Source organism: Erpetoichthys calabaricus, chromosome 1 (genome assembly GCF_900747795.2).
Source record: "Erpetoichthys calabaricus chromosome 1, fErpCal1.3, whole genome shotgun sequence".
In the NCBI taxonomy this organism is placed as follows: Eukaryota; Metazoa; Chordata; class Cladistia; order Polypteriformes; family Polypteridae; genus Erpetoichthys; species Erpetoichthys calabaricus.
The window spans coordinates 238,738,459-238,764,058 of NC_041394.2; the positions used below are offsets into that span (position 1 = coordinate 238,738,459).

General features: G+C 37.2%; 1 protein-coding gene across 1 annotated transcript in view; it reads left to right on the plus strand.

Annotated features, from left to right (window-relative positions):
* The first annotated feature begins 782 nt into the window (after positions 1 to 782).
* The window catches only part of pik3cg (phosphatidylinositol-4,5-bisphosphate 3-kinase, catalytic subunit gamma), a 56,730-nt gene continuing 31,912 nt past the window's right edge, over positions 783 to 25,600 (plus strand). The window contains exons 1-4 of the mRNA XM_028812919.2: positions 783 to 1,097; positions 9,868 to 11,880; positions 21,051 to 21,116; positions 21,203 to 21,428. Of these exons, the coding sequence (XP_028668752.1) occupies positions 9,880 to 11,880; positions 21,051 to 21,116; positions 21,203 to 21,428 (2,293 nt within the window). The 5' untranslated portion in view covers positions 783 to 1,097; positions 9,868 to 9,879. The remainder of the gene's footprint in view (positions 1,098 to 9,867; positions 11,881 to 21,050; positions 21,117 to 21,202; positions 21,429 to 25,600) is intronic.

The following is a 25,600-nucleotide window of genomic DNA, read 5'->3' on the forward strand; positions in this document are numbered from 1 at the left end:
AAACCAAAAGTATTTTTTACTAGTTAAGAATACATTTCTGTAGCCTCTCCTGCCATACAGGATGAGGATAAGAAAACACCCTTAGGTGGAGCCTAAATGAGCTTTGTAGGTACAGTGTTTTACTTTTTTATTCATTTTTAATTGTGTATCCCCCACCAAAAAAAATGTGATTTTGACTTGCCTCCTGTGGTGCTGACTTGTTTCCATACTACAATATACCATAAAGCGCTTTTCAATAAATCTATGCACCACTTCACAGCAAATTGTGTATGTTAGCCTCTCTGCCCCTCTACAGTTACATTCATTTGTTTCTGCTAAAGTTAATTTGTTTTCTTGGTAACACTTTAGTATCAGTACTGCATAAATGCATGTATTACTTGTCTACTCTTATGTAAGAAGACCTTAACAAAGGCTTCTTTTGGTGTTGACATCAGTAAACTGATTATTAAACTCTGCAATGTGGCCTACATAAAACAACTACTTTAGAACGGTCTGAGGTGACTTAAGTAAGACGTATTCCCCCTGATACTGCATAATTAAGAATAAGACATATCAATCCTTCATATTCATAAGTAATTTTACCAGCTTATCAAATGCCACACTTTGCAGGGATAAACGGCCTATTATTTCCTAATGCTTTATAACCTTAATCTTTAAGACTAAAAGAAGCCTTTGTTCAGGTCTAGTTACATAAGAGTAAAATGAGTATTCGGAGTATCTAAACGAAAGCGTTACTATTGTCATTTCTGCAGCTTTTTGACTATCGCACCTGCTGTTTATTCTAAGACACCCTGACTACGCCGTTAATTTTCAAAGATGAAGTTAGACGGACAGAAACTACAAACATTCGGGCGCTTTTGAAATGAAAGCACACGTAAAAATAGATAACCAATCGGACGCTTGCGTGTCGTTAGCTGCAGAGTTTAGAAACAGGAATTGTAAAGGGAGGGGTGGGGAAACTTTCCAAGGTTGCAAGAAAAAAAAAATCGGCTACTTGGCAACATATCTTCGGTTCCCAAAAGCTGCATCAATGTGGAATACGAGCTGCTCAGTACACCTCTCCGAGGACACACGCCGGTCCGCGCTCCTGATTTACGGTAAGACCCTGCAACTCGCCGACACTGCCCGTTATCTTAGCTTGAGGGTCGCGGAACTCCGGGTAGTCTTTTTGTTAAAATACGTTTGTATACCGACTCCGCTTGTGGTACCAACTGCAGATACATGTAGCTTTATCGAACTTGATGCCTATCTTAGGCATGTGCAATCGGCACCTTTTCTGTTTTGCAAGTGCAGTCATTCTCGACAAAAAAATAATACAAGTTTACGGTGATTAAAATCTACAAAAAGGCACAGCAGAGAATGCGTCCGGCTTCCTGCATTCGCAAACTTCCTCTGTAGAAACTGCTGAGAAAAGAAGAAGTGGCTGCTGAGAAATTGGCATTTGGCTCAAGCGGTGAATGAGTGGAGGGCATCGATGTCACCGGCTTTTTGTTTCACTCACTTACCTGCTGATACTCTCTTGTTCTTGTGCAAAACGAAAAAAAGAAAAGCGCGGAGAAAAGCTGGCCTGCCGGGGTCGCGGGATGCTGCCCAGGTTGTCATCAGCAGGACGGCTTGGTGCTCTTTTCTTGGGTTATTGTGGGGGTGAGAGGGGGGACGGGGGGGGGGGGGGGGGGGGGGGGTTTGATAGACATATCTCACAGATGAACATGTGGAAATCGGCTCAGGATCACAGTTAGGATACTAGGTGTCAGGAAGTGTTCTGTTGCAAGTCGTTTGTTGTATACTGTAAAGTCAAGCTATGGGTGACGCTCCTGAACCTGACCCCCATCCGTTTTACAAAAGAGCCTGTCGCAATTTTAGCAGACATTCCAAAGTTGTCAACGTGATCTATATCAGACTATGCAAAACTGAATTATTTAATAAAAGAGACAGTTTTTATTGGGGGAAAAACGCGCCCCTTCTTTAAGTTTACATTACTGTTCTCCCGATCAATTAAAATCATCAAGCCGCAGAGAAACACTCTGAAGTCCTTCATGCTTCCATTGCAGATACAGACAATAGTAGCAGTGTCATCCGATTTTAAATGTCAATCTTAGTTCATGATTTGACATAGGCCTACTGAAAAAAACTGACAGTGTGTCTATGGAAACTTTCCATCAAGCAAGTTTTCTATTCTCTAGATTTCAGTGACCTTCACTGATACTGATGGTTTCCCTGCTCTTAGTCATGTTCTTTCTTTTTCTTTAACTCACAGCTGGCTGTATTTTGTTTTATTGTACTTTATTTCTATTTATTTTATTTATGTTTATTGTATGTTTTGATGTAAAGCACTGCAGCATTACTGATGTTGTTTTAAATGTGCTCTATAAATAAATTGACATTGACATTGACAAAGCCATTGAATCCAGTGATAGTGATATGCAAATCAAAATACATAATATAAAAAAAAAACTGGAGTGCCGACACATGCATTTTTCATGTGGCATATTTAGTTCCACTTCCCAACCGAGATACAGTAGTCCATTAACCAGATAGCCCTCCTAAACTCCCCTGAAGCATTTCGTGTGTAATATTTAGCCAGCCAGGGGCCCCCATAAGGCAGTATGGTGTAAACTCCATTTTGTGGTTTGGATTGTAAAGCTACACAGCTGCCAATTCAGTTCAACCCACTGTGTGACCCTAAGTGTGTCACTTTATGTGTGTGGGCTCCAAATGTAACATCTGGAAACTGTGGCATCATAAATATGTAAAGTGCCTAGCATATAAGTATCAGACAAATGCAAGGCTGGGTTTACCATTTAGGTGAACTAGGTGGTCCATCTAGGGCGTCAAAAGCTTGGGGGTCTGCATTTTTTAAACATTACAGGCTCAACGTAGAAACACATTTTGACTCAATACAACACTAAGCCCTGCCAGCTCCTTTCTAACCTATGTTCCTCAGTACGCTTGAAACATCAAGGAGGAAACCCCCCCCAACTCTTCGTTATAATATAAGCTTATCTAAACACCAAGGGGGATGAAGATTCACCCTTTCCCACATTCTTTTCAAAGTAATATATATAATAATATCCTCAAAACTTTCATATATATATATATATATATATATATATATATATATATATATATATATATATATATATATATATATATAGTATAAGGTTTAGAAGTACCAATTACAGCTATGCCTACGATAGGAAAATTCTACAGCTGCACTGGCCAAAAGTAAAATAGTAATAGTTGTGCATCAAGAGAAAGAAGTAAGACTGCCCAGTGTACATATTTCAACTGTTTGGAACTGCAGAGTAAAGCTTTCTACTGCATCATCTACTAGAATGACACGGATTTGCAAGAATAAGCAATAGAGTTTTGCATTCCAATAAGCACTTTTTTCATTTTCAGTTTTGAAATTGAACACTTTAACCATATTTATCGAGCCATATTATTAATACTAGAGGACCAAGGAGATAAACATACAGACAAACATTATAAACCATAGATAGATAGATAGATAGATAGATAGATAGATAGATAGATAGATAGATAGATAGATAGATAGATAGATAGATAGATCAATAAAAAAGAATTCCCTGCTTTGCATTAATACTTGGTGTCCTGAGGGAAGTCTGTGTGGACTGGTGAGTATAAATGTACACATTGTATGATGATGTGTGTATGAATGTGTCACAATTAAGTTCCAACAAATTCAGCCTCTCCTCCCTGACTCCCACACATCATGCATAATGTTTTGTTTGCAACAACACCGGTCTAGAAAAAGTCATCAACAAATTATTTAATTGTACAGCTAACATTTTTTTTCAAAGTGCACTGCCCTCTACCAGAACTAATTTTTCCAGTGATGGTATGTATGGAAAAGTTTACAAATAAAGATAGAACAGTTGCCAGACTAGAAGGTTTGGGCATTTGGGCAATGTCTCTAAACCACAGTGTGTGAAAAAAATCAAAGTGATCAGGTTTGGATAGTTTGTTTTTAAGAAATAGAATTAAACGGCAAGGTGGGCAGAGAGAAAAAACCCCGAAGTATCCATTGTTGCTGTGAAAATATGTTCATATTGTCCAGCTAAAGTAATGGAGCTAATAGTTAGCATTTCTGTATCATTATTTCAGCATTCACGGTTCACATCCTGTGCCCAATGATTTGGCTATATGAAGTGTGCACGTTCCCCCCATACATGCATGAGCTTTTCTGTGGATATTCTGGTTTTCTTCCCACAACCCAAATACATTAGTGTCAGGTCTATAAAAATTCTGAATTTGCCCTATGTAAATGTGAATGTGAGTGTGTGATGGCTCCAGCCATCCACAATCCAGAACTGGGTTTTTCCGATTTAGGAATGTTATGTTACCTTAATAATGGAGCAATCTGAGCTCATAGTAATTTCTTTGTATAACAAGTCTAAGTTTTAACAGAATGTTAAAGTGAAATGTTATATTTTTTGTGAGTGTAATATGGCCTTCCTATGTTTAGCATTTCTATCTCAGTGCTCTAATAATCAGGATTCAAGTAATGGTCTCGTCTCAATCTGTAAAGAATATGCATGTTTTCGCATCCCAAAGATGTTGGGTAAATCACTTTGATATATTCATGTCTAGGAGTGTGTGTGATAGTGTCTTGTGATGTACTGGTGTCCCAGTTAGACCTCTTTGCCTTGCCTTGCCTTGCTCCAGATGTTGCCAAGGCAGGCTCCAACTAAGGATAACCCTGTAACTTCAAAAGATGCTTTCTTTTGAAAGTGAAGTAAGCTAAACATGTAACAGCTATTAAACGTTCCATTATTTTTTGCATATCTTGCATCACCAGTTTTGAAAATGAAAATAGTACACATCACAACAGAGATCATTTTAAAGCCTATTTCAATGTGGCCCACTAATCAACTAATTTAACAAAAAATAACATAACATTCTCAAAATTCTTTAGTCCAATTATTTACCTTAACTCAAAGTTATTCATAATGCAAGTCTGACTGATTAGTTCAAGTTAAATTTTAATTTTTCTTGGACTTGGTGCAGCATTTGCTAAGGTAGTAAAGCAGACATCATTGTAGAACTGTAGTTGTATGTTTCATTGTGAATCTGCACTCATTCTGTGATCAAATGCTGTCATATACTTTGATAACTGGAAATTCACCCAGGGTCTGACATAATAGTGTGTGATGCATAACAATTTCCACCATAATGTTGAGCTGCTTCACTGGTGGAGATGTTACAAAATTCTAATATGTTTAGAATGTGCCTCATCACATCAGAGTTTATTATTAAACATGGGTTAAAACATTAGGACAGGCCCCTGTACTTATTTTATGCATGGAGGAGCACCTATGCAAATACAGTAACAGGAAATCCAAATTATTTAGAGTTCATGCAGCTCACCAAAAGCTTAGCCTACATTTCCTTCTCTGTGAGATATGGCTGGGGCACACAGTAATGATTAGCATCCTTTCAAAGAAGAAAGACCAGACATGTTTTACCTAGAAATTTACCTAGAAATTTGATTTCATATTTTCTAGTATAATTCACAGGTGCTCTCTGTGAAAACAGAGTTATAGTCACTCAATTAAAAATAACTTTAGGCTACAATTTTTCAATACATGTAGGACTGTCAGTATTATTTCTTCTTTGTCATTTTAAGTCGAGGATAACACTGCACATGTTCTGTGCTGAACTTGTTGACATTAAGTTAACTGACTCTTACAGGTAACAGGCATTTGGTTTTATTCAAATACTATTTTTGCTTTGCATATGCTTTTGCATGTTGTTTAGTGCAGTGGGAAAACATACCCTTTATGTAGACTGAAAGATCCTTCTTGACAGTTTTGCTGCTGCCTTTCACAATTTGATTGCAAAAAAGCCTGAATACACATCTGACATTAGATTAATTAATTAGATGACATCTGGTGTTTAGTTGCTCTTACTCGAAGTGTATTTTCTAGTGAAAGTGAGCTATCGCCCAATTATCATGTCTCTGCTGCCTATTTTACCTTTGATTCTCAGAGATATTTAAAATCTTAAAAAGGTTCTTGTTCAGCAAGCCTCTCTCCTGAACCTTTTTATCTTTATATTTATTTTTGTCCATATCTTTTATCTTTATCTTTATGGGCCTTGTCCCATAAAGGAGAACCCTACCTTCATTAAAGGGTAAAAACAAAAAGAGATCATTTGCTTTGACGTGGAGCACTTGAAGCACACCAGTCTGAGCCTTTGGTTTTTCCCAGTGCTCCTCTGCTGGACCTGGCAGGGAACTGGAGCAAAGTATGATATAGTATAGGAGGAACAATAGAGCAGTTAATGGCTAGGCTGACACATGCTTCAGTAGCACATTCTGACAGTTAATGGCCTTAGAGGCAGAGTTTCAAAGAAAAAGCTATATCTGAAACTGGCAAATAAAAAGAAATGATTAAAATGAGCAGAAGAATATAGACATTGGATGGAAGATGACTGGAAAAGCAGAATTTTAGAGTCATCTTTTCACTGTTGTAGACAACCCCCGGTATTCACCATGTAATTAAGGAATTAGCCAACTGAGGACTTGTAGGGCATTTGTTTCTCAGACTACAGAATCTGGTGTCCTTATCCTGTTGTGCAGTTACCCATCTGGGTCTTCCTTTTTTTTCTATCCTGGTTAGATCCAGTTGTCCTTCTTCTTTTAAGACAGTGATAGACACCTTTGTAGGAAATCTTCAGTTTCTTGGCAATCTAGCACATGGAATAAACTGACATGATTCTTGAGAAAAGCATTTCATTTTGGTCAATTTGTGAACCCAGAAATGAACTTTAGGAATGTCTGTATCCTTGCAACCCTGGTGAACAGAAAAACAGGTTTCAGCTGTGCTGTTACAATTCATAAGGTTTCTCTAATAACTGATTACTATTCATACATGACTAATTAAGGATAAGCTAAGGAAGTTTGCCATTAAGACAGGGTAAGAATGACTGCTGAAGAGGGGCTTTGTAGTCATATGTGAATAATACATATTAATAAATCAGTTTAATATTTATATATACAGTATATATATATATGAACAAAACAAAAAAATATATAGTATTAAGGCTGGGAATTGATTAAAAAAATTAATTGAATAATTGTATGGAATTAATCACGATTAATTGTATCTAATATTAAAATATGCAATCATAAAAGGCCACCACCATAAAGAAACCGGAAAAAGAAACAGAAGAGAGAGTAGGGGTTAGTACGGATTTTAGAGCCACCATGAATAGTTATTATAATGAATTGAATATACAGACTATCAGGATTAAATTAAAGTGAAGTTATGAGAAAGCAATGTTAAAATAATGTGTTTTTAGCAGTTTGTTAAAGTGCTCCACTGTATTAGCCTGGCGAATTCCTATTGGCAGGCTATTCCTGGTTTTAGGTGCATAACAGCAGAAGGCCGCCTCACCACTTCTTTTAAGTTTTGCTCTTGGAATTCTAAGCAGACACTCATTTGAGGATCTAAGGTTACAATTTGGAGTATAAGATGTCAGACATTCTGATATATAAGATGGGGCGAGATTATTTAAGGCTTTATAAACCATAAGCAGAATTTTAAAGTCAATCCTGAATGACACAGGTAACCAGTGTAGTGACATCAAAACTGGAGAAATGTGCTCGGATTTTCTTTTCCTAGTTAAGATTCTAGCAGCTGCATTCTGCACTAGTTGCAAACGATTTATGTCTTCTTTGGGTAGTCCTGAGAGGAGTGCGTTACAGTAATCTAGTCGACTGAAAACAAAAGCGTGAACTAATTTCTCAGCATCTTTCAATGATATAAGAGGTCTAACTTTTGCTGTGTTTCTTAAGTGAAAAAATGCTGTCCTAGTGGTCTGATGAATATGACATTTAAAGTTCAGATTACAGTCAACAGTTACCCCTAAGCTTTTTACCTCCGTCTTGACTTTTAATCCTAATGCATCAAGTTTATTTCTGATAACCTCATTGTATCCATTATTGAAAATCACTAAAATTTCAGTTTTCTCTTTATTTAGCTTTAGAAAATTACTATTCATCCATTCAGAAATACACGTAAAACATTGTGTTAGTGAATCAAGAGAATCGGGGTCATCCTAATGAGATGCCTCCATTATGGAAGGACAGGGTGCTATAGCTGCTATTTGGCAGCACCCTGGGGTGTAACAGGGCCTCTGAGTCCCACAGGGCTATATGTGACTTGGTATTTATTGGTTCAGTCCTGTTAGTTTCCAGGGGTGCAGCCAGGGGGCGCTGCAGAGCCCTATTTTGGGCTTCCATCACAGAGATTCCAGACCACACTAATGAGCCATCTGGAATAATCCCGGGTGCAGCTTAAAAGGAGCCAGCAGCCACTATTCCAGAAGCCAGAGTTGGAAGGGAGTTAGACGAAGCTTACCGGAAGAGGAGAAGAGGTGAAGGAAAAGAGTGAAAGAAGAAGAGAAAAGGACTGTGTTATTGTTGCTTGTACTGTGCTGTGTTGTGGGGAGCGAGCAAAAAGTATTACACATAGGAAGTAAAAATGTTAGGAAACTTTGAATACACAATGGAAGGTCTGAAAATCGAGAGTACACCTTATGAGAAGGATCTAGGAGTCGTAGTGGACTCTACACTATCAACTTCTCAACAGTTTTCGGAAGCCATTAAGAAGGCAAACAGAATGTTAAGTTTTATGGCATTGTGTGTAGAATACAAGTCCAAGGAGGTTATGCTTAAGCTTTATAATGCACTGGTGAGGCCTCATCTGGAGTACTGTGTGCAGTTTTGTTTTCCAGGCTACAAAAAGGACATAGCAGCACTAGAAAGAGTCCAGAGAAGAGTGACTAGGCTGATTCCAAGGCTACAGGGGATGAATTATGAAGAACGATTAAATGAGCTGAGCATTTTCAGTTTAAGCAAAAGAAGATTGAGGTGACATTATTGAATTGTTTAAAATTATGAAGGGAATTAGTACAGTGGATCGAGACTGTTATTTTAATGTGAGTTCATCAAGAACAAGGGGACACAGTTGGAAACTTGTTAAGGGTAAATTTCGCACAAGCATTAGGAAGTTTTTCTTCACACAGAGAACCATAGACACTTGGAATAAGCTACCAAGCAGTGTAGTAGACAGTATTACTTTAGGGACTTTCAAAACTCAACATTGTTTTTTTTTTGAAGAATTAAGTGGATAGGACTGGCCAAGCTTTTTGTTGGGCTGAATGCCCTGTTCTCATCTAGATTGTTCTAATGTTCTGGTGTTCTATAATTGCCTGCCTCTGCCAGTTTCTTCATACTGTATTTGGTTATAAGTGTGTATCAAACTTTCTAAGTTGTACTGAATGTACCTGATAAGTGCATCCACATTATCTGCACTCGTTAAACACTCGTTGATGTGTTTAAAAATAGCCAAGGTACAGGTTTGTTATCTGCATGACACCATAGGTTTTAACCAGTCAGTGGTTGTGATATCACCATGGCCTACATGAAGCATTACCAGGCCAGCACATCTTTCATGTATGAAGTAGGAACTAACTGTTGATTCTGGGAATCTTCAGAAAAAATTAGTGGGAAAAATATTTCTAGTTCCTGGATGTAAGTTAAAAAGAGGCATTACTGATCTAGTGGTTTAAACGAAAGAATTATTCATTGATTCATTAATTTCTCCTGGTAGATTGTGCAATATGAACTGATGTGAACTATGTGATCGTTATGTTAATGATTATACTGTAGATCTGGGAATTTATACAAGAAAACATAAAGTGTTATATTTGTGGAGGCATGGGCATCTTCTTTGTTTCTCACTTGTATATTCATGTGCAGTGGAATATTTCCAGTCAGTAATAGACATTTTCTAATTTGTTACACTTTCTTCATTATGCTTTTTTGTCTCATTCTAGTTCAGTTTAGTCATGGAACAGCTAAACGAGGATAAGGAGCCTGTGATTGTCAGAGAAGACAAAAAGAGAAGAAGGGGGAAAATGAAAGCTTTTGTATCTTCTACTAACATAATTACAATGGATCAAATAGTTGTGGAATTTATCCTCCCTTCTTATGGAAAATTTAGCAAAACTCAGGAATCCATATTACTTGATCTTACTGGAAACTGCACTGTTGAGCAAGTTAAAACACAGCTGTGGATGAAAGCGATTGAGATCAGTGAATGCCCTGATTTCTATCAAAAGATCACTCCTGATCAGTGTATATTACTCTATCAGAAGAAAGGACAGTGGTATGAAATTTATGACAAGCATCAGGTGTTTCAAACTCTTGACTGCATACGCTATTGGAAAGCTTTAAAAAAAGATGTGGGAAAAATTCAGTTAGTCCACAGAACACAGCTTTCTGAAGAATCTAGACAATACCAATCCTATCTAAATTATCTGATAGGCTATGATGTAACAGATGTCAGCAATGTGCATGACGATGAGCTTGAGTTTACTAGGCGGAAACTTCTGACCCCTCGAATTGTTGAATTAGCCAATCGAGATGCCAAACTGTACTCAATGGATCATTTTATAACTAATAAGCCTATGCCAGAATTTCTTTTGAGTAAGATCAGTAACAATAACATTTTAATTGTCATTCATCGAGAGAGAGCAAGTCAGACGATCAAAGTAGACCTTGATGACACACCAAAACAAATACTTGAAAATTTTTTTACAAAAATTGCTAAAAAGAGGGCACTGCTTGGCATTTCAGAAGAAGACAGTGAATCAGATTTTATTTTGAGAGTCTGCGGTCGAGATGAATACATTTTTGGTGATGTTCCAATTAAAAACTTTCACTGGGTTAGACAGTGTTTGAAGAACAGTGATGAAGTCCACCTTGTTTTGGAGTCACCCCCAGATCCAGATAAAGATATTGTCCAGAAGGAGGACTGGTCTCTAGTTGATGACTGCACTGGTGTTGCAGGGTCACATGAGCAGCTGACTATAGAAGAAAAGGACCACGAGAAGCTCTTCACCATTTCACTGTGGGACTGTAACAGGAAATTTCGAGTCAAAATACTTGCTATTGATATTCCAGTTCTTCCTCGAAATTCAGAGCTAATAGTTTTTGTTGAAGCAAGTATCTTTCATGGGCAACAGTTGCTGGCACAACAAAGAACATCCTCTAAGCCATTTACTGAAGAGGTTTTGTGGAACATTTGGCTAGAGTTTGATATTAAGATCAAAGATCTGCCAAAAGGAGCCCGGTTAAGCTTACAGGTATTCTGTGGCAAAATCCAATCCCAGATCTCAAAGAGTAACTTTCAGGACAGCATTAATTTTGATTCCAAATCTAAGAATCGCCTTCTCTATTATGTCAATCTTTTGTTGATTGATCATCGGTCACTTCTGAGGCAAGGAGAGTATATCCTTCATATGTGGAAGATGCCAGAGAAAAGTGAAGATCACAGTAGTGTCAATGCAGACAAACTCACTTCTGCAACCAACCCTGACAAAGAATCATCCATGGCTATAGTTATAATGCTAGACAAATATGCCTATCCTGTTGTTCTCCCCAAAAGCCTTGATTCATCAGGAGCAGAAAGTGGAAGGTCAGCACGGGATATGCCTAACCACTTGCGCAAACAGTTTGAGGATATTGTCAAAACTGACCCTTTGTATCCACTAAGCCCAGAAGATAAGGAACTGCTTTGGCATTTCAAGAATGAATGCATGAAGTGCCCAAAAGCATATCCAAAATTCCTTAATTCAGTGCAGTGGGGTAAGCAAGCTGCAGTTTACACAACACATTGCCTACTTGAAAATGAGGACACATGGGATCGAAATAAACTGGATGTTGGATTAGCAATGCAACTGCTAGACTGCAACTTCTCAGATGAAAAAGTCCGCACAATGGCTGTAAGAAAACTTGAGAATTTGGAAGACGATGATGTTCTCAGATACCTTCTGCAGCTTGTACAGGTAAACAACTACTTTGATTAGTTTGAACCTGTTTATGACATTTATTGTTAGTTCTATTCCTAATCTATTCATATTGTGTCACAGACATGAGTAAATTTTCCAACTGTGAATTCTTCTTACTTTGTATTAAAGTAATTATCAAGTAAGAGGTTACCATCCTAAGATGTGGAATATCATCACAAAACAGTCCAGGCAATAAACAGAAATTAACTTTGAGTTTGGTCTGATATGTGTGTAACAGTTACTCAAGAAAAAGGCATAAGCAGAAAGATTTTGCAGCACATTTTCAAACAAGCACGTAACCACAGATCTTATCATCTGGCATAACTTGCCTCATTTACCAGTCAACAAGGTCACAAAGCAGACCCCATTTCTTAGTTTTGCTAGTTTAACAGATTACATTTCTAGTTTGTATATTGTGGAGTTTATTCATCCTGTGAGTTCTTTCTTGCCCAAATGATTATTTCACTATATTATGCTTTATTTTGCTTTATAAACTGGCTTTGCATGTTATTATTTTAATTTTTTAATTCTTTAAAAAAATCCCAAACTTTTTTTTATTTTGAGGTTTGTTTTATAGTGAAAAATTTTAACATCGTGCTTATGACATTGTTACACTGCCATTTTGTGAATTTCTACATGACTGCAGCCTTATTGTTTATGGTTAATATGCTTGTTGCAAGTAATGTGACTCAGGGTCACATGACATATTGTGTCATGACTCCCTGCTTACATAAAATGGCAGCACTCTAACATTCTGTGTCCAAATTTATAGATACACAATGAAATCACTGTGCGGGACCATCTTAACAGCATCATATTCCCCTGGGCAAAGTAGTGCTTTGAGGCTTCTGTTTTGATAGGCATCAGATTCATAGATAGGCATCAGAAACACTGTGGGCCCCACCCCTGTAACCCCTCAGTTAGTGCCCATTGTGCCCATACATTAAGATGGCCCTGGGTTAATTCTGTCTTTAGGGTCGGGTATTATTGCATACTTTCTTTTGACATTGATTCTTGGTTTACATATTGAGCAAATAATGTTTTTTGGTTTTTTTTTAAACTTTCTAGTTTTGACCCCTTTAATCTGGCTAAGATTGATAAGTTGTTCATTTCTCATCTCTAGGTCTAGCCCTCTAAATCAGTGGTTTCCAAACTCAATCCTGGGGACTCACTGTGGCTGCATGTTTTTGTTCCAACCAGCTTTACAATCAATGATAATAATCGATAACAACTGATCTCATTTAATTAGCTGCTCTTTTTTACTCTTCTCTCATTCTGCATTCAGAAAAGCACAGCAGTATGGTTTTTACATTTATAAGACATTTAGAAATATTTCTATGTGATTTAAGTAGAAATAAATAAATAAGTAGAAATAACTCTTTTTTGTTGTTTTCCTATTATTTTCCCTTTTTCCTGTGTTGTTTACTCCCTTCATTTGACCCTAATAGTTACAATTAACAACCAGCACAGCAGACACCCGGGATGATGAAAGCAGAAACAACTTCAGTGTTAGATTCGCTAATTAGTAAATAATCAATTAAATAACCAGAACACCTGGAAAAGCAGAATGAAAATTAGGTTGAAAATGCTGTTAACGACTTAAAAATATATATATATATATATATACTAGCAAAATACCCGCGCTTCGCAGCGGAGAAGTAGTGTGTTAAAGAGGTTATGAAAAAGAAAAGGAAACATTTTAGAAATAACGTAACATGATTGTCAATGTAATTGTGTTGTCATTGTTATGAGTGTTGCTGTCATATATATATATATATATATATATATATACACACAGACACACATAAACATATATATACATATACATATATACACACACACAGACACACATAAACATATATATACATATACATATATACATATATATACATATCTACATATACACATATCTACATATACACATATATACATATATATATATACATATACACATCCACATATATACATATATATATACACATATCAACATATATATACACATACATATACACACATACATACACACACACATATACATATATACATATACACATACATACATACACATACATATATATATACACACATACATACATACATACATACACACATATATATATATACACACACAGACACATATATATACATATATATATTTACATATCTACATATATATATATACATATCTACATATATATATACACATATATATATATATACATATCTATATATATATACACATATATATATATATATCTACATATATATATATATATATATATATATATATATATATATATATATATATATATACATATTACGATTGTTATAGTTCTCTTTGTATACCACGTTGTCAATTCAGCACTCCGGTTGTAATATGACCAAGCTGTGCAAGCACACTCTTGAGAATGTAACGTATAGTTGTACAGGAGAAAAGCAATTTTGCCTCAAATCAATGGCAACCTTTTGTAGGTCTATGAACTTAATTTAAACTTTAGGTTTACACGGTGCTTTGTTTCCGATGTGCTGCGTTCAGTCAGTTCACGTGAGCCGCTCTCTTGTGTGATGTTGCGATGTCCACGGCTTTATTTAATGTTAGCTAAGACACGGCACTTAAAAGTTTCTCGCTACAGCAATTTTTAATCCGTTACAAAGTCATCCAAAGTCTTATTTATACCTCGTGTCGTCTCATTAAACTTGTGTCTCGCGAATATGGTATTGCAAACGGCAGCAGGAGCGTTTCTATAAACTTAATTTAAACTTACGGTTTACACCGTGCTTTGTTTCCGCAGTAGCGAAGTGATCACTCCTGCTGCGTTCAGTCAGTTCACGTGAGCCGCTCTTTTGTGTGATGTTGCAATGTCCACGGCTTTATTTAATGTTAGCTAAGACCCCGGCACTTCAAAGTTTCTCGCTACAGCAATTTTAACTCCATTACAAAGTGATCCAAATCTCGTTTATACCTCGCGTCTTCTCATTAAACTTGTATCTCGCGAATATGGTATTGCAAATGGCAGTGGGAGCGTTTCTATAAACTTAATTTAAACTTACGGTTTACACCGTGCTTCGCTTCTTATTGTTTCACTGCCTTCTCAATTGTGTAATGAATGTTTTCTTCAGCGCTCTTTGGGGCTCTTCCTTGTTTTGTACGTACTGCGTTCACAGTCAGTTCATGTGATTACGTGGGAGGCGTGATGACGCGATACGCAACTCCGCCTCCCACGGCCAGTGAGCTGCAGTCCATTACAGTATCTGGACAAAAAAGAGGTTCCAGTTATGACCGTTACGCTTTGAATTTCGAAATGAAAGCTGCCTAACGATTGTAAGTAAGCTGTAAGGAATGAGCCTGCCAAATTTCAGCCTTCCACCTACACAGGAAGTTGGAGAATTAGTGATGAGTCAGTCAGTCAGTCAGTCAGTGAGGGCTTTGCCTTTTATTAGTATAGATTCCCCATATAACTGCGCATTACATTTTAATAAAAATCTACCAAACTTAGTTTGTAATTTCTACTTTGACTCCAAAACACAGAAACTGGGAAATAATGACTCACTTAATTAGGCTAAGAGTCCAATGAAAAATGGAAGTTGGTTGGAACAAAAACCTGTAGCCACAGTGGGTCCCCAGGATCGAATTTGGGAACCAGTGCTCTAAATCATCTGGTAATTTTTCATCTTTCATTATAGAACACTGATATTGCAGATAAACTTCCTATCAATCTTTATCATTCTTCAAGATGTTCAACATTTCTTTTTCAACAACGATTTTGGTTTACATATTGGGCTTTAATAATTAAGGTCACCTTTGTTTTTCAATGTATACCTATACGGTTTCTAGTCTTGCCCATCCTTATATTGCCATCTCAGCTGCCTGTTTCCAAGTAGGCATAATGGTAATGTACTATTTGCAAAGGCCAAGTTAACAAAAATGTACAAAGCAAAAAGGGATAAGTTATCAAAAATATACAAAGTAGAAACTGCTAAGTTTACAAAAATATACAAAACAGAAAGAGCTAAGTTATCAAAAATTTACAAAGGCTGAAGAATAAAGTTATCACAAATATATATAGAAGAAAGGGCCAAGTTATTAAAAATATACAAAAGCCAGGATATCAAGTAGTCCAAAATGCAATAAGCCAGGGGTGTCGGTCAGTCAGTCATTGTCCAACCCGCTATATCCTAACACAGGGTCACGGGGGTCTTCTGGAGCCAATCCCAGTCAGCACAGGGCACAAGGCAGGAACAAATCCCGGGCAGGGAGCCAGCCCACCGCAGTAAGCCAGGGGTGCCCAAGCTTTTTTTTCTTTCTCCAGTCAAATGCAATATATCAGTATTATTTTAGTGCTCTGATATGGGAGAAACAGATGTTTTGTAATTATAACTACATATTAGTTCCACTGCCATATCTATCACTAAACTAACCAACATACTGCAAATAAGAATTAGAGAACTGTGATACAGTGGACTAGTAAAAGCAGTTTCTAATTTTAATAGTCAGGACAATAGCGTTTTGCAAGTCGTGGGCAACATCAATCATAGTGGATCTCTACTTTCACTTGATAATTTTCATTCAAGAGAATGCAGGCTCTTACACATAGGCTCATCCAAAAAAGGCAGACAATTTATTTGGCATATAATCTTATGTTTGGACACCTCTCTTCCAACAGCAGCTCACAGACTTGCCTTTTTATCTCAGCTGTTGTTCTGGCCTTCATTTGAATGTCATTTTGAAGAATCAGAATTTTGTTCTTTGGCTGCTATTGTGTTAAAGTGAGAAAGTAATCCCACTTTTGAGGCAACATCTTGTTTGTCTAAATGCGACACACATGTACAGTAGACAACTAGCTCCAATAATCTAAAATCAGAGACACGTGTGCTGAATTCAGATGAGAGGTTTTGAATTTGTGCACTGCAACGTGCAATGTCAAGCCCTGCCGCCTCTTTGACCTGGTGCTCACGCTCTGAATGCATTTAACTGATGTAACACAGGTTTTGGTGTTGAACTTCACTTCAGTTTATTTGTTGCTTTCTTTTTAAAGTATTGACTCTTGTGGATAACATTTTTAGTGTCCTTCATCTCAACACTCAGAAGTTCAGACGTATCTGTAAGGAATACTAAATTCAGAAGCCACTATTTATGATTACTCAAAATTTTTAAACAACTTCAGATAATCTGCTGTATGATTTTAGGCAGCAGCTTCTGAATCTCAAAAAAGGCTTCTTTTGAGTTACTTCATATCAGTTTGCAGCTGTGTGTGCTGTAATCTTTTGCACAAAATGAGCATGCGACCTTCACTGCAAAGCCCATTACTCCTTTCTTATTTATACAGTGATAATGAATAAAGTCTGGAAATGTTTCACTTTGCTTATACAGTGCTATGAATCTTTTAGTGCAGCCAACCAATTTTTATGTTGCCCCATCAGTGGTAACTGAAGCAAGTTTAAAAACTAGCAGTGTGGTCTTTTTCAAAAGCTCCATAAAGGCTTGAAACATATAATTGAGCCGTGTGTGACCTTTCAGAGAAAAACTTTTAATTACTGCTTGTTTTTTCCTCATGTCCTGAGACACTATTCTAATAAAATACATTCCTGTCCCTTATCAAACACAATTGTTAATCCACCAGATTGTAAAGTAAAGACGCTCAAATGCACCTGTATCCTTTTTTGACTGATCCTCGAGGTCTTTCACCACAGCTTCACATTGTATTGCTACAGCATTCATTGACAACTGAATGTCCTTTATGATAGCTGCAATTTCATTTGTTTTTGAAAATCTCCAAACAGTGAGTCAGCAGCTTCATCGGACATTTCTTTAAGGACTGCCCCATTGCTAAATGATTTTTTGTGCTTAACCAGTAGGAGATTTGGATGGAATGATCTCATTGCTGCTGCTTTCTCTCTTGTGATGCATCACCTGAATACTGACTGTTGTGCTGCTAGGTCAGATTTGAACTCTTCCACTTTTCTTCTCCATAATTCCATTTTTGTAGGAAAGTCCACATCATACATTCATATATAGTTTTGAAATGTCTTTCTATGTTTCCATTTTTACATAGACTTTAGAATTGCAGATTAGATGCATACTTTGAATTTGAAAGTACACAAATATGATTATTGTTTCATTCCATGCGCTAATCGTATGTTTTTGGTGTCTTTACTGCATTCATTTTACGTGTTACACTACAATTATCACATAGGCCATTGAACTTATTGAACAGTTGACAGATATATTCTTTATGCTTTAGAGCAAATGAAGCCTTTGTACAAGAGTAACCAAGACAACTTTATTGGGTAGCACTCCTATAGCCAGCAACCAGACAAAAAGGATTTTCACAAAGCACTCTAAAAGTTTTAAACACATGTAAGGACCACAAAGTGCACTGAATAGATGATTAGGCCGTTTTAAAAAAGTAAATTGTCAAATAGAATGTTTATCAATAATTTTTTGCCAAATTCTTCCAATTCATTTGCACTCACTTTGCAATTGATTGGTCAATTGTGAACAACTGGTTGAGCACCCCTGCAAAATGGCCAAACTTATAAAATGCCAACCAGTTACTGAAAACTAAAATATATTTTAAGATTACACCAAATCTATAAAACGGTCAAAATACTTTTAGTCCTAAAATATAAAAGGTCAAAACTACAAGGTAAATTAAAAGGCAAGAATCAAAAATTCAAAAAGATATAAAAATATTCTCAAAAAAGCAAAAACTTATTTGAGAATTCAGCAGTCAACCTGGGGGCCTGCTAAGCCCTTAAATAAGCCTCAGGTAGCAGTCCTGTTTGCTGCTCACCTGTAGCTTTGGGACACCATGCACCTTATGTTACAAAAGGGAAATGCTAATAGGCTAAATTAACACAATTACAGGATAAAAGGAAAATTACAAAAATGTTAACACAAACAAGCAAACCTAATAAAGAATTATTACATAATAACATCATTAACAAAATAATTTAATAAACAAAACAATTTACATAAAAAGTAAGTGGAAAACAATAAACAACACTAAAACCAATGCACTACCTGTGGAGTCACTCAGTTACGTCCAAGTTTAGGGCAAATTTTTAAATATTCCCATTGGTGGGCCCTTAAAGAAAAATATTGCTGAGTGTCACACAGTTTTTTAAAGGCCAAATCTTCTGGAAAGTTTTTGAACTGCTCATATGACTTGAAGGACAGCATAGTCCCCAATGTTATGCCTTGTCAGGGCACATATGAAGACACAGGAGATGAAAAAAGAGACAGAATCTAAGTCTTAAATAGTTTCAGGCTGAAATCAACTAAAATTCTAAATCTCAATACACAAACTAGAAACATTATCTGTTAAACTAGCAAGAATTCAGAGTTCTGAATGACTTAAATAGTATTGCAGTGATGACATCCTGCATTATACACATGGTGATCAATTGTTGGTTGTAATAATGCCAATAATTAAAACACAGCTTCAGAAAAGCAGTAGAACCCAAAATGGCAGTGCATGTGTCTGAAATTAATCCACACAATTACATTGCATTTGAAGTCACAAAAATAATGCAGTTAAAGAACAGCAAAGTCAGAAGGAATAATAAATAATACAATAATAATTTTGAATAAAAAATATTCAAATAATTTTTGAATAATAACAGAAATGCATTCTGCATAGTTCAAAACCCCTAAAGTCATATCATCTTATATGTCCCTGTACCTTCTAGCAGAAATGTTGTCCCGCAGGCTGCTGGAAAACTGCAGAATCTGGCAGCCAGCGTGAGAAGAGAAAGTTGCTCTGGTTTGGTTCCATTTGTGTTAATCAGCTTGGAACTGCTTTGTTTTACTGTGTGTTTAAATAAATCTGTATCTTTAAGTGTATTAAAATTGAAATAATCTCATATGGTGCCTACCACCTAATATAGCCCCCTCTAGGAAAACATACCATTTCAGGGACGTGGATACTCATGGTAGCTCATTTTCTGTCTGTTTTATTAGAATAAAGAACAACACAATTAAATACATACTGTATAGCTAAAGCAAGGACTGAAAACATTTTCTAGTTATATTTTATTAGTTTTATGTAATTTAGACATTCACAGATTATAAAGGCTCTAAAAGATAACTCTTAGTTTTTTCATAATCCAAGGATGAATGAGTGCTCTTTGATTTGATGTACAGTATTTGTGAAACTAAAGCCAGTATCATACTATGGTTATGGTATTTTCATTTGGCAGCTCAAGTTTTATTATTTAAGAGAAAAAAGTTGTTAAATTTGAAATGTATTAAACATACAAAAAAATATTTTTAAAGCACATTGAAATACAAGAGTATAACTCATAGCACTTTACAAATAGTAAAAGAAAAATGACAATTTCAATAACAAGTAAAAAGGTAGAAAAACATAAAAAAGGTATGATTAGAAGAATCACTTACTGAAGTGAACATAAATTACAATTAAATTCAGGTAGTTTATAAGTCTCTGATAATGGTAAAGGAAAAAGTGAGGAAGGAATGGAAAACAAAAATAAATAGAAAAATAAACCTCCAAGGATTCCAAGGCCAAGATGCAATTGGCCATTCTATAATACTTAAATTTCATAAAGTTTTTCATTATTGTCTGCATGCATTATTGTAAAAGTAACATGATTCACCATTTCCAAGGGAGGCTGCAGAGTACTTTGGCCAAGAACCAGTCATGAGAGCTTCACCACAGGATACTTGAAAGAGAAAAAATGCAAATTAAAGCATTTCACTATTTTAGGTAGAAAAAGAACAATCAAGGCAGACTAGGTGAGGTGTACCCAGAAATGGTAAGGGCAAACTAAAATATGCAGACAGTTAAATTTCAAGTTTCTCATAATTTATATATTTCACAAGACAGAAAGACAATAACCTCCCAGTAGATACTTAGTGAATTAGAAATTGTTGCGAGAGAGACAGAGAAAGAGAGAAGTAAAGTTTAGATTTAAAATGCTGAAACCAAAAAAAAGGGAATTCAACTTGCAATATGTAAAAATGTGAAAAATTGGCTTAACCACTGGAAACAGAAGGTTTCTTATTAAACATAGTAATATTTGCAAGTAAAAAATATTTATGTAGATGTTCAAAGTAGCAAAATCTTTTGCATATAGTTTGTAGAATAACAAAGTGTACATTTACAAAATTATTCTTTATTGTGTATTATCTCCTTTTGTTGTAGGCTGTAAAATTTGAGCCTTACCATGACAGCTCCCTTGCTCGATTTCTTCTCAAGCGTGCCCTGAGAGTAAGTAAGAAAACATATATACCCAAATAACTAGATATCAGAGTATTCTGTAAGTTTAAAATTAATTATCTACATCTCTCAAACAGAGTAAAAGAATAGGCCACTTTTTGTTCTGGTTTCTAAGAAGTGAAATTGCTCAGTCCATGCACTACCAACAGAGATATGCAGTAATTCTGGAAGCCTATTTGAGAGGATGTGGAGAAGCTATGCTTCAGGACTTCAAAAAACAAGTAGAAGTCACTAAAGCCTTACAGAAAGTGGCCAAGGAGATTAAAACTGTGTCTGCAGAGAAGTATGATGTATCTGCACAAGGTAAGTGACCAAAATAATTTATTAAACTTTTCACCAGCCCAGTCCACACCTAGAGAGCATTTGTCAGATTTTTTAAGATTTCTTTAATTGTGACTTACTTTTGCTTCATATTGTTCTTTTTGTATGTTTTAAATCAGTAATTGTGCTTGCTGTACAGTACTTTCGTTATGATTTCATGCATGGCAGAAACACAGAAGTGCACATTGTGCAGCAATTACTCCAGTATGAAAGGATAACCATCCTTTTTGTACATACATGTGGGCAATGTTACTTGATGGCCAATGGAGTATGTGAGAGTCCTGACATTGTGCAGACTGTGTATGCAACTTACTTACAAGCATGTTAGTACACTCGTATTCATAAATAAAAATCAAATAACACTTGTTAATAATGTAAAGCAACAGTTCATAACATATTTTCACCTAATGTTAAAGAATTTCTTATATGTATAATGTATACTAAATCCTTTTCTGGTAAATTAAACTTTAAATTATTTTCTGTCTAATTAACAACATTTTAACAGTTGATGGTTAAGAATTCAGATATAAAATGTGATCAAAATTTGCATCCATATGAGCGATATGTGGTAGGCTAATTGAGTAATTGGCCCAATATGGATGAGTAAATACACATACAGTATCATGTAATGGACTAGTGTCTTGCCCATGTGTATTGTCTGCATAGGTGGAAAAAGTACAAAAAATCTAATCAAGTAGAAGTATTACTACCAAGACAAAAATGTACTTACGTATGAGTTAAAGTTCTTTAAATGGACACTACTCAAGTAAAAGTAAAAAAGTATGCTGGTAATGCTTTAGTTTCGGTACTGCAAAAATGCATCTATTACTCATTTACTCTCATGTAACAAGACTTTAACAAACACTTCTTTGTGTCTTCATAACACTTACAAAGCATCAGTAAAGTGTTTATTCATCTTCGCATTTTGACCTACTAACAGATCTTTTCTGTGGTGTGTTCTGAGGTGGCTTAACTGAGACACAGTTCTCTTGACGTTAACATTTTTTTATAAGACCTGTGAATCCTTCATATTAACAAGTAATTTTACCATCATGTCAATATGCCACACTGCATATACATGAATAACCCATCTACTGATGTTTTTGAAGTTTTATGAAGACCAAAAGAACCCTTTGTTAAGTTTTTACATAAGAGTAAATGAGTAATTGATTAATTTTTGTAGTACCTAAACTAACGTGTTACAAAATAACAAGTAAAAACACAATTTAGTTACTTTAGAAAAAAATTAATAATAGTGTTTTTAAAAGTATCAGCAGAATATTGTGGTGTGTGGCCGGCTAAATATTCCTGCCATCACCCCCAGGCCGCCAGGTGGAGCTCTCCCAACAGCGTGGACGTTCCCCGAATTCCAGCAGGGCCTCATGGACTTTGTAGTTTATATGCACAGCCCTGCTGGATACCATGGGGACCACCAGGAGTCGCTGTGGGGAGGCTGCCGGACTCTTACTTGCCCTATAACCCGGAGGTGCGTCATGATCACATGACAAGAGGAAACGACGTCCTTCCGGGTTGAAGAAAGGAGCTTTTTATCCGACCCGGAAGTGTTCATGATCACATGGACAGAAGGGAGAAACACTTCCGGGTCAGGGACTATATAAAGGACTCTGGGGAAACCAGTACGCTGAGCTGAGCTGGGAGGAAGGGTGGCGAAGTGTCTGGGAGTGTAGAGGATTGATTATTGTAGTGTTTATTGATTTATGAATATTGTGGAGTGGAGGGTGCTTTGTGCACATTATTGTCTAAATAAAAGTAATATTTGGACTTTTACCTGGTGTCTGGAGTCGAGTCAGAGGGTTCAAGAGGACGATAAGGGCCTCAATCTGCGACAACATACACCACAATAAAATAGATTTTAGTGATCAATAGGTATATATATATATATATATATATATATATATATATATATATATATATAGATATTATTAGTATATTAATATTAATAATTATTATATATATTATTATATATATATGGGCGGCACGGTGGCGCAGTGGGTAGCGCTGCTGCCTCGCAGTTGGGAGACCTGGGGACCTGGGTTCGCTTCCCGGGTCCTCCCTGCGTGGAGTTTGCATGTTCTCCCCGTGTCTGCGTGGGTTTCCTCCGGGCACTCCGGTTTCCTCCCACAGTCCAAAGACATGCAGGTTAGGTGGAGTGGCGATTCTAAATTGGCCCTAGTGTGTGCTTGGTGTGTGGGTGCGTTTGTGTGTGTCCTGTGGTGGGTTGGCACCCTGCCCGGGATTGATTCCTGCCTTGTGCCCTGTGTTGGCTGGGATTGGCTCCAGCAGACCCCCGTGACCCTGTGTTTGGATTCAGCGGGTTGGAAAATGGATGGATATATATATATATATATATATATATATTTATATATAATATGTATATGCTCATATAGATGTGTATACACAATATATATAAAATATTGTCACAAGATCGACACAAAGACAATGCGAAGGTTTGGGGCAGCCACCGGTATAATATTTCCTGGCTGCAAAAATGCTTATCATGAACAGACATGTTCACACAACAGAGTCCAAAACAGAACTGATATACTGAAGGCAAGATGGCAGTTTTATAGGCCAGTAAGGGAAGTGATGTCATCAGGTCCGGAACTGGAAGTGACGTCGCTGGCTGCCTCAGAAACAGGCGTGATTTCCCAAGAATGCTCTGCAAGGGATTGAGAGAGAGAATTAATACACTTTCCCACCCCCTGGCTCGGCGTGTGTGACAGGGCCCCCCCCTAAGCCCAGACCCGTTGGGTTGGGCGATCCGCACCGAGAGGTCATGAACGCAAGAGAGGGCATCGGCGTTGGTATGGAGTGAGCCCTTCCGATGAACGAGCAAGAACTTATAAGATTGCAGATCAAGGAACCACCTAGTAACTCGAGGGTTAGACTCGTTGTGCAGGGTCATCCACTGTAAAGGTGCATGGTCCGTGACAAGTGTAAACTCCCGACCCAACTGTGTAATCGACTACTTGATCGCAAGAGCCTCTCTCTCCACCGCCGCATACCCGGTCTCCTGATCCAGCAGTTTCCGGCTCAGGAACATGACGGGGTGTTCAGCACCATCGATGCTTTGGCTCAACACTGCTCCTATGCTTGTGTCCGAAGTGTCCGTCTGGAGGATAAAAGGAAGCGAAAAGTCAGGTCCTTTAACAGAGGTGTTAACGTCAGGGCCCTTTTCAAGTCACTGAATGCAGCTTCTGTCGTATCGGTCCATACCACAATGTGGGGAGCCCTCTTCTTTGTTAAATCACTCAAGGGCACAGCTCTCTCCGGAAACCATGGTACAAACCGGCTGTAGTACCCGGCTAAACTGAGAAATGCTTGGACATGCCACTTGTTTCGCAGACAGGGCCATTTCAAAATGGCATCTATTTTAGACCACTGTGGCTTCACAGTACCACGACCCACTAGGTAGCACAAATATTTGGCTTCTTCCAGCCCAAAAAAACATTTTTTTGGATTGATCCGAAGACCAGCCTCACCTAGCGCCCGTAATAATGCTCGGACGTGCTGTAGGTGTTCCTTCTAGGTGCTGGAATAGATGACGACGTCATCTAGGTAGGCAGCACTATACATGTTATGGGGACGGAGCACTTTTTCCACCAGACGCTGGAAAGTCGCAGGAGCCCCATGTAATCCGAATGGAAGGACACAGTATTTCCAGTGTCCACTAGGAGTGCTAAACGCAGTCTTAGCCTTTGCTAATGGAGCCCATTAAAGGAACCTGCAAGTACCCCTAGGTCATGTCAAGTGTGGTCAAATATTCCGCCTGTCCAAGCCTCTCAAGGAGGTCGTCCACTCGAGGCATAGGATAAGCATCAAATCAGGAGACTTGATTAAGTCGACGGAAGTCATTGCAAAACCTCCAACTTCCGTAGGGTTTACTATTGGACTGGACCAGGTACTATAACTTTTCTCTATGACTCCTAAGTCCAGCATGCGCTTGATTTCAAGCTCCACTTCAGCCTTCTTTGCCTCAGGAAGACGATAGGGGCGCTGTCGGACTATAACCCCGGGTTCGGTCACAATGTCATGGGCAATCAGAGAGGTCCTTCCGGGTTTTTCGTCTACCACCTCCGGGACATATGAGATAACTTCTTTGAGCTCTCGCCTCTGTCGGGGATTCAAGTTAA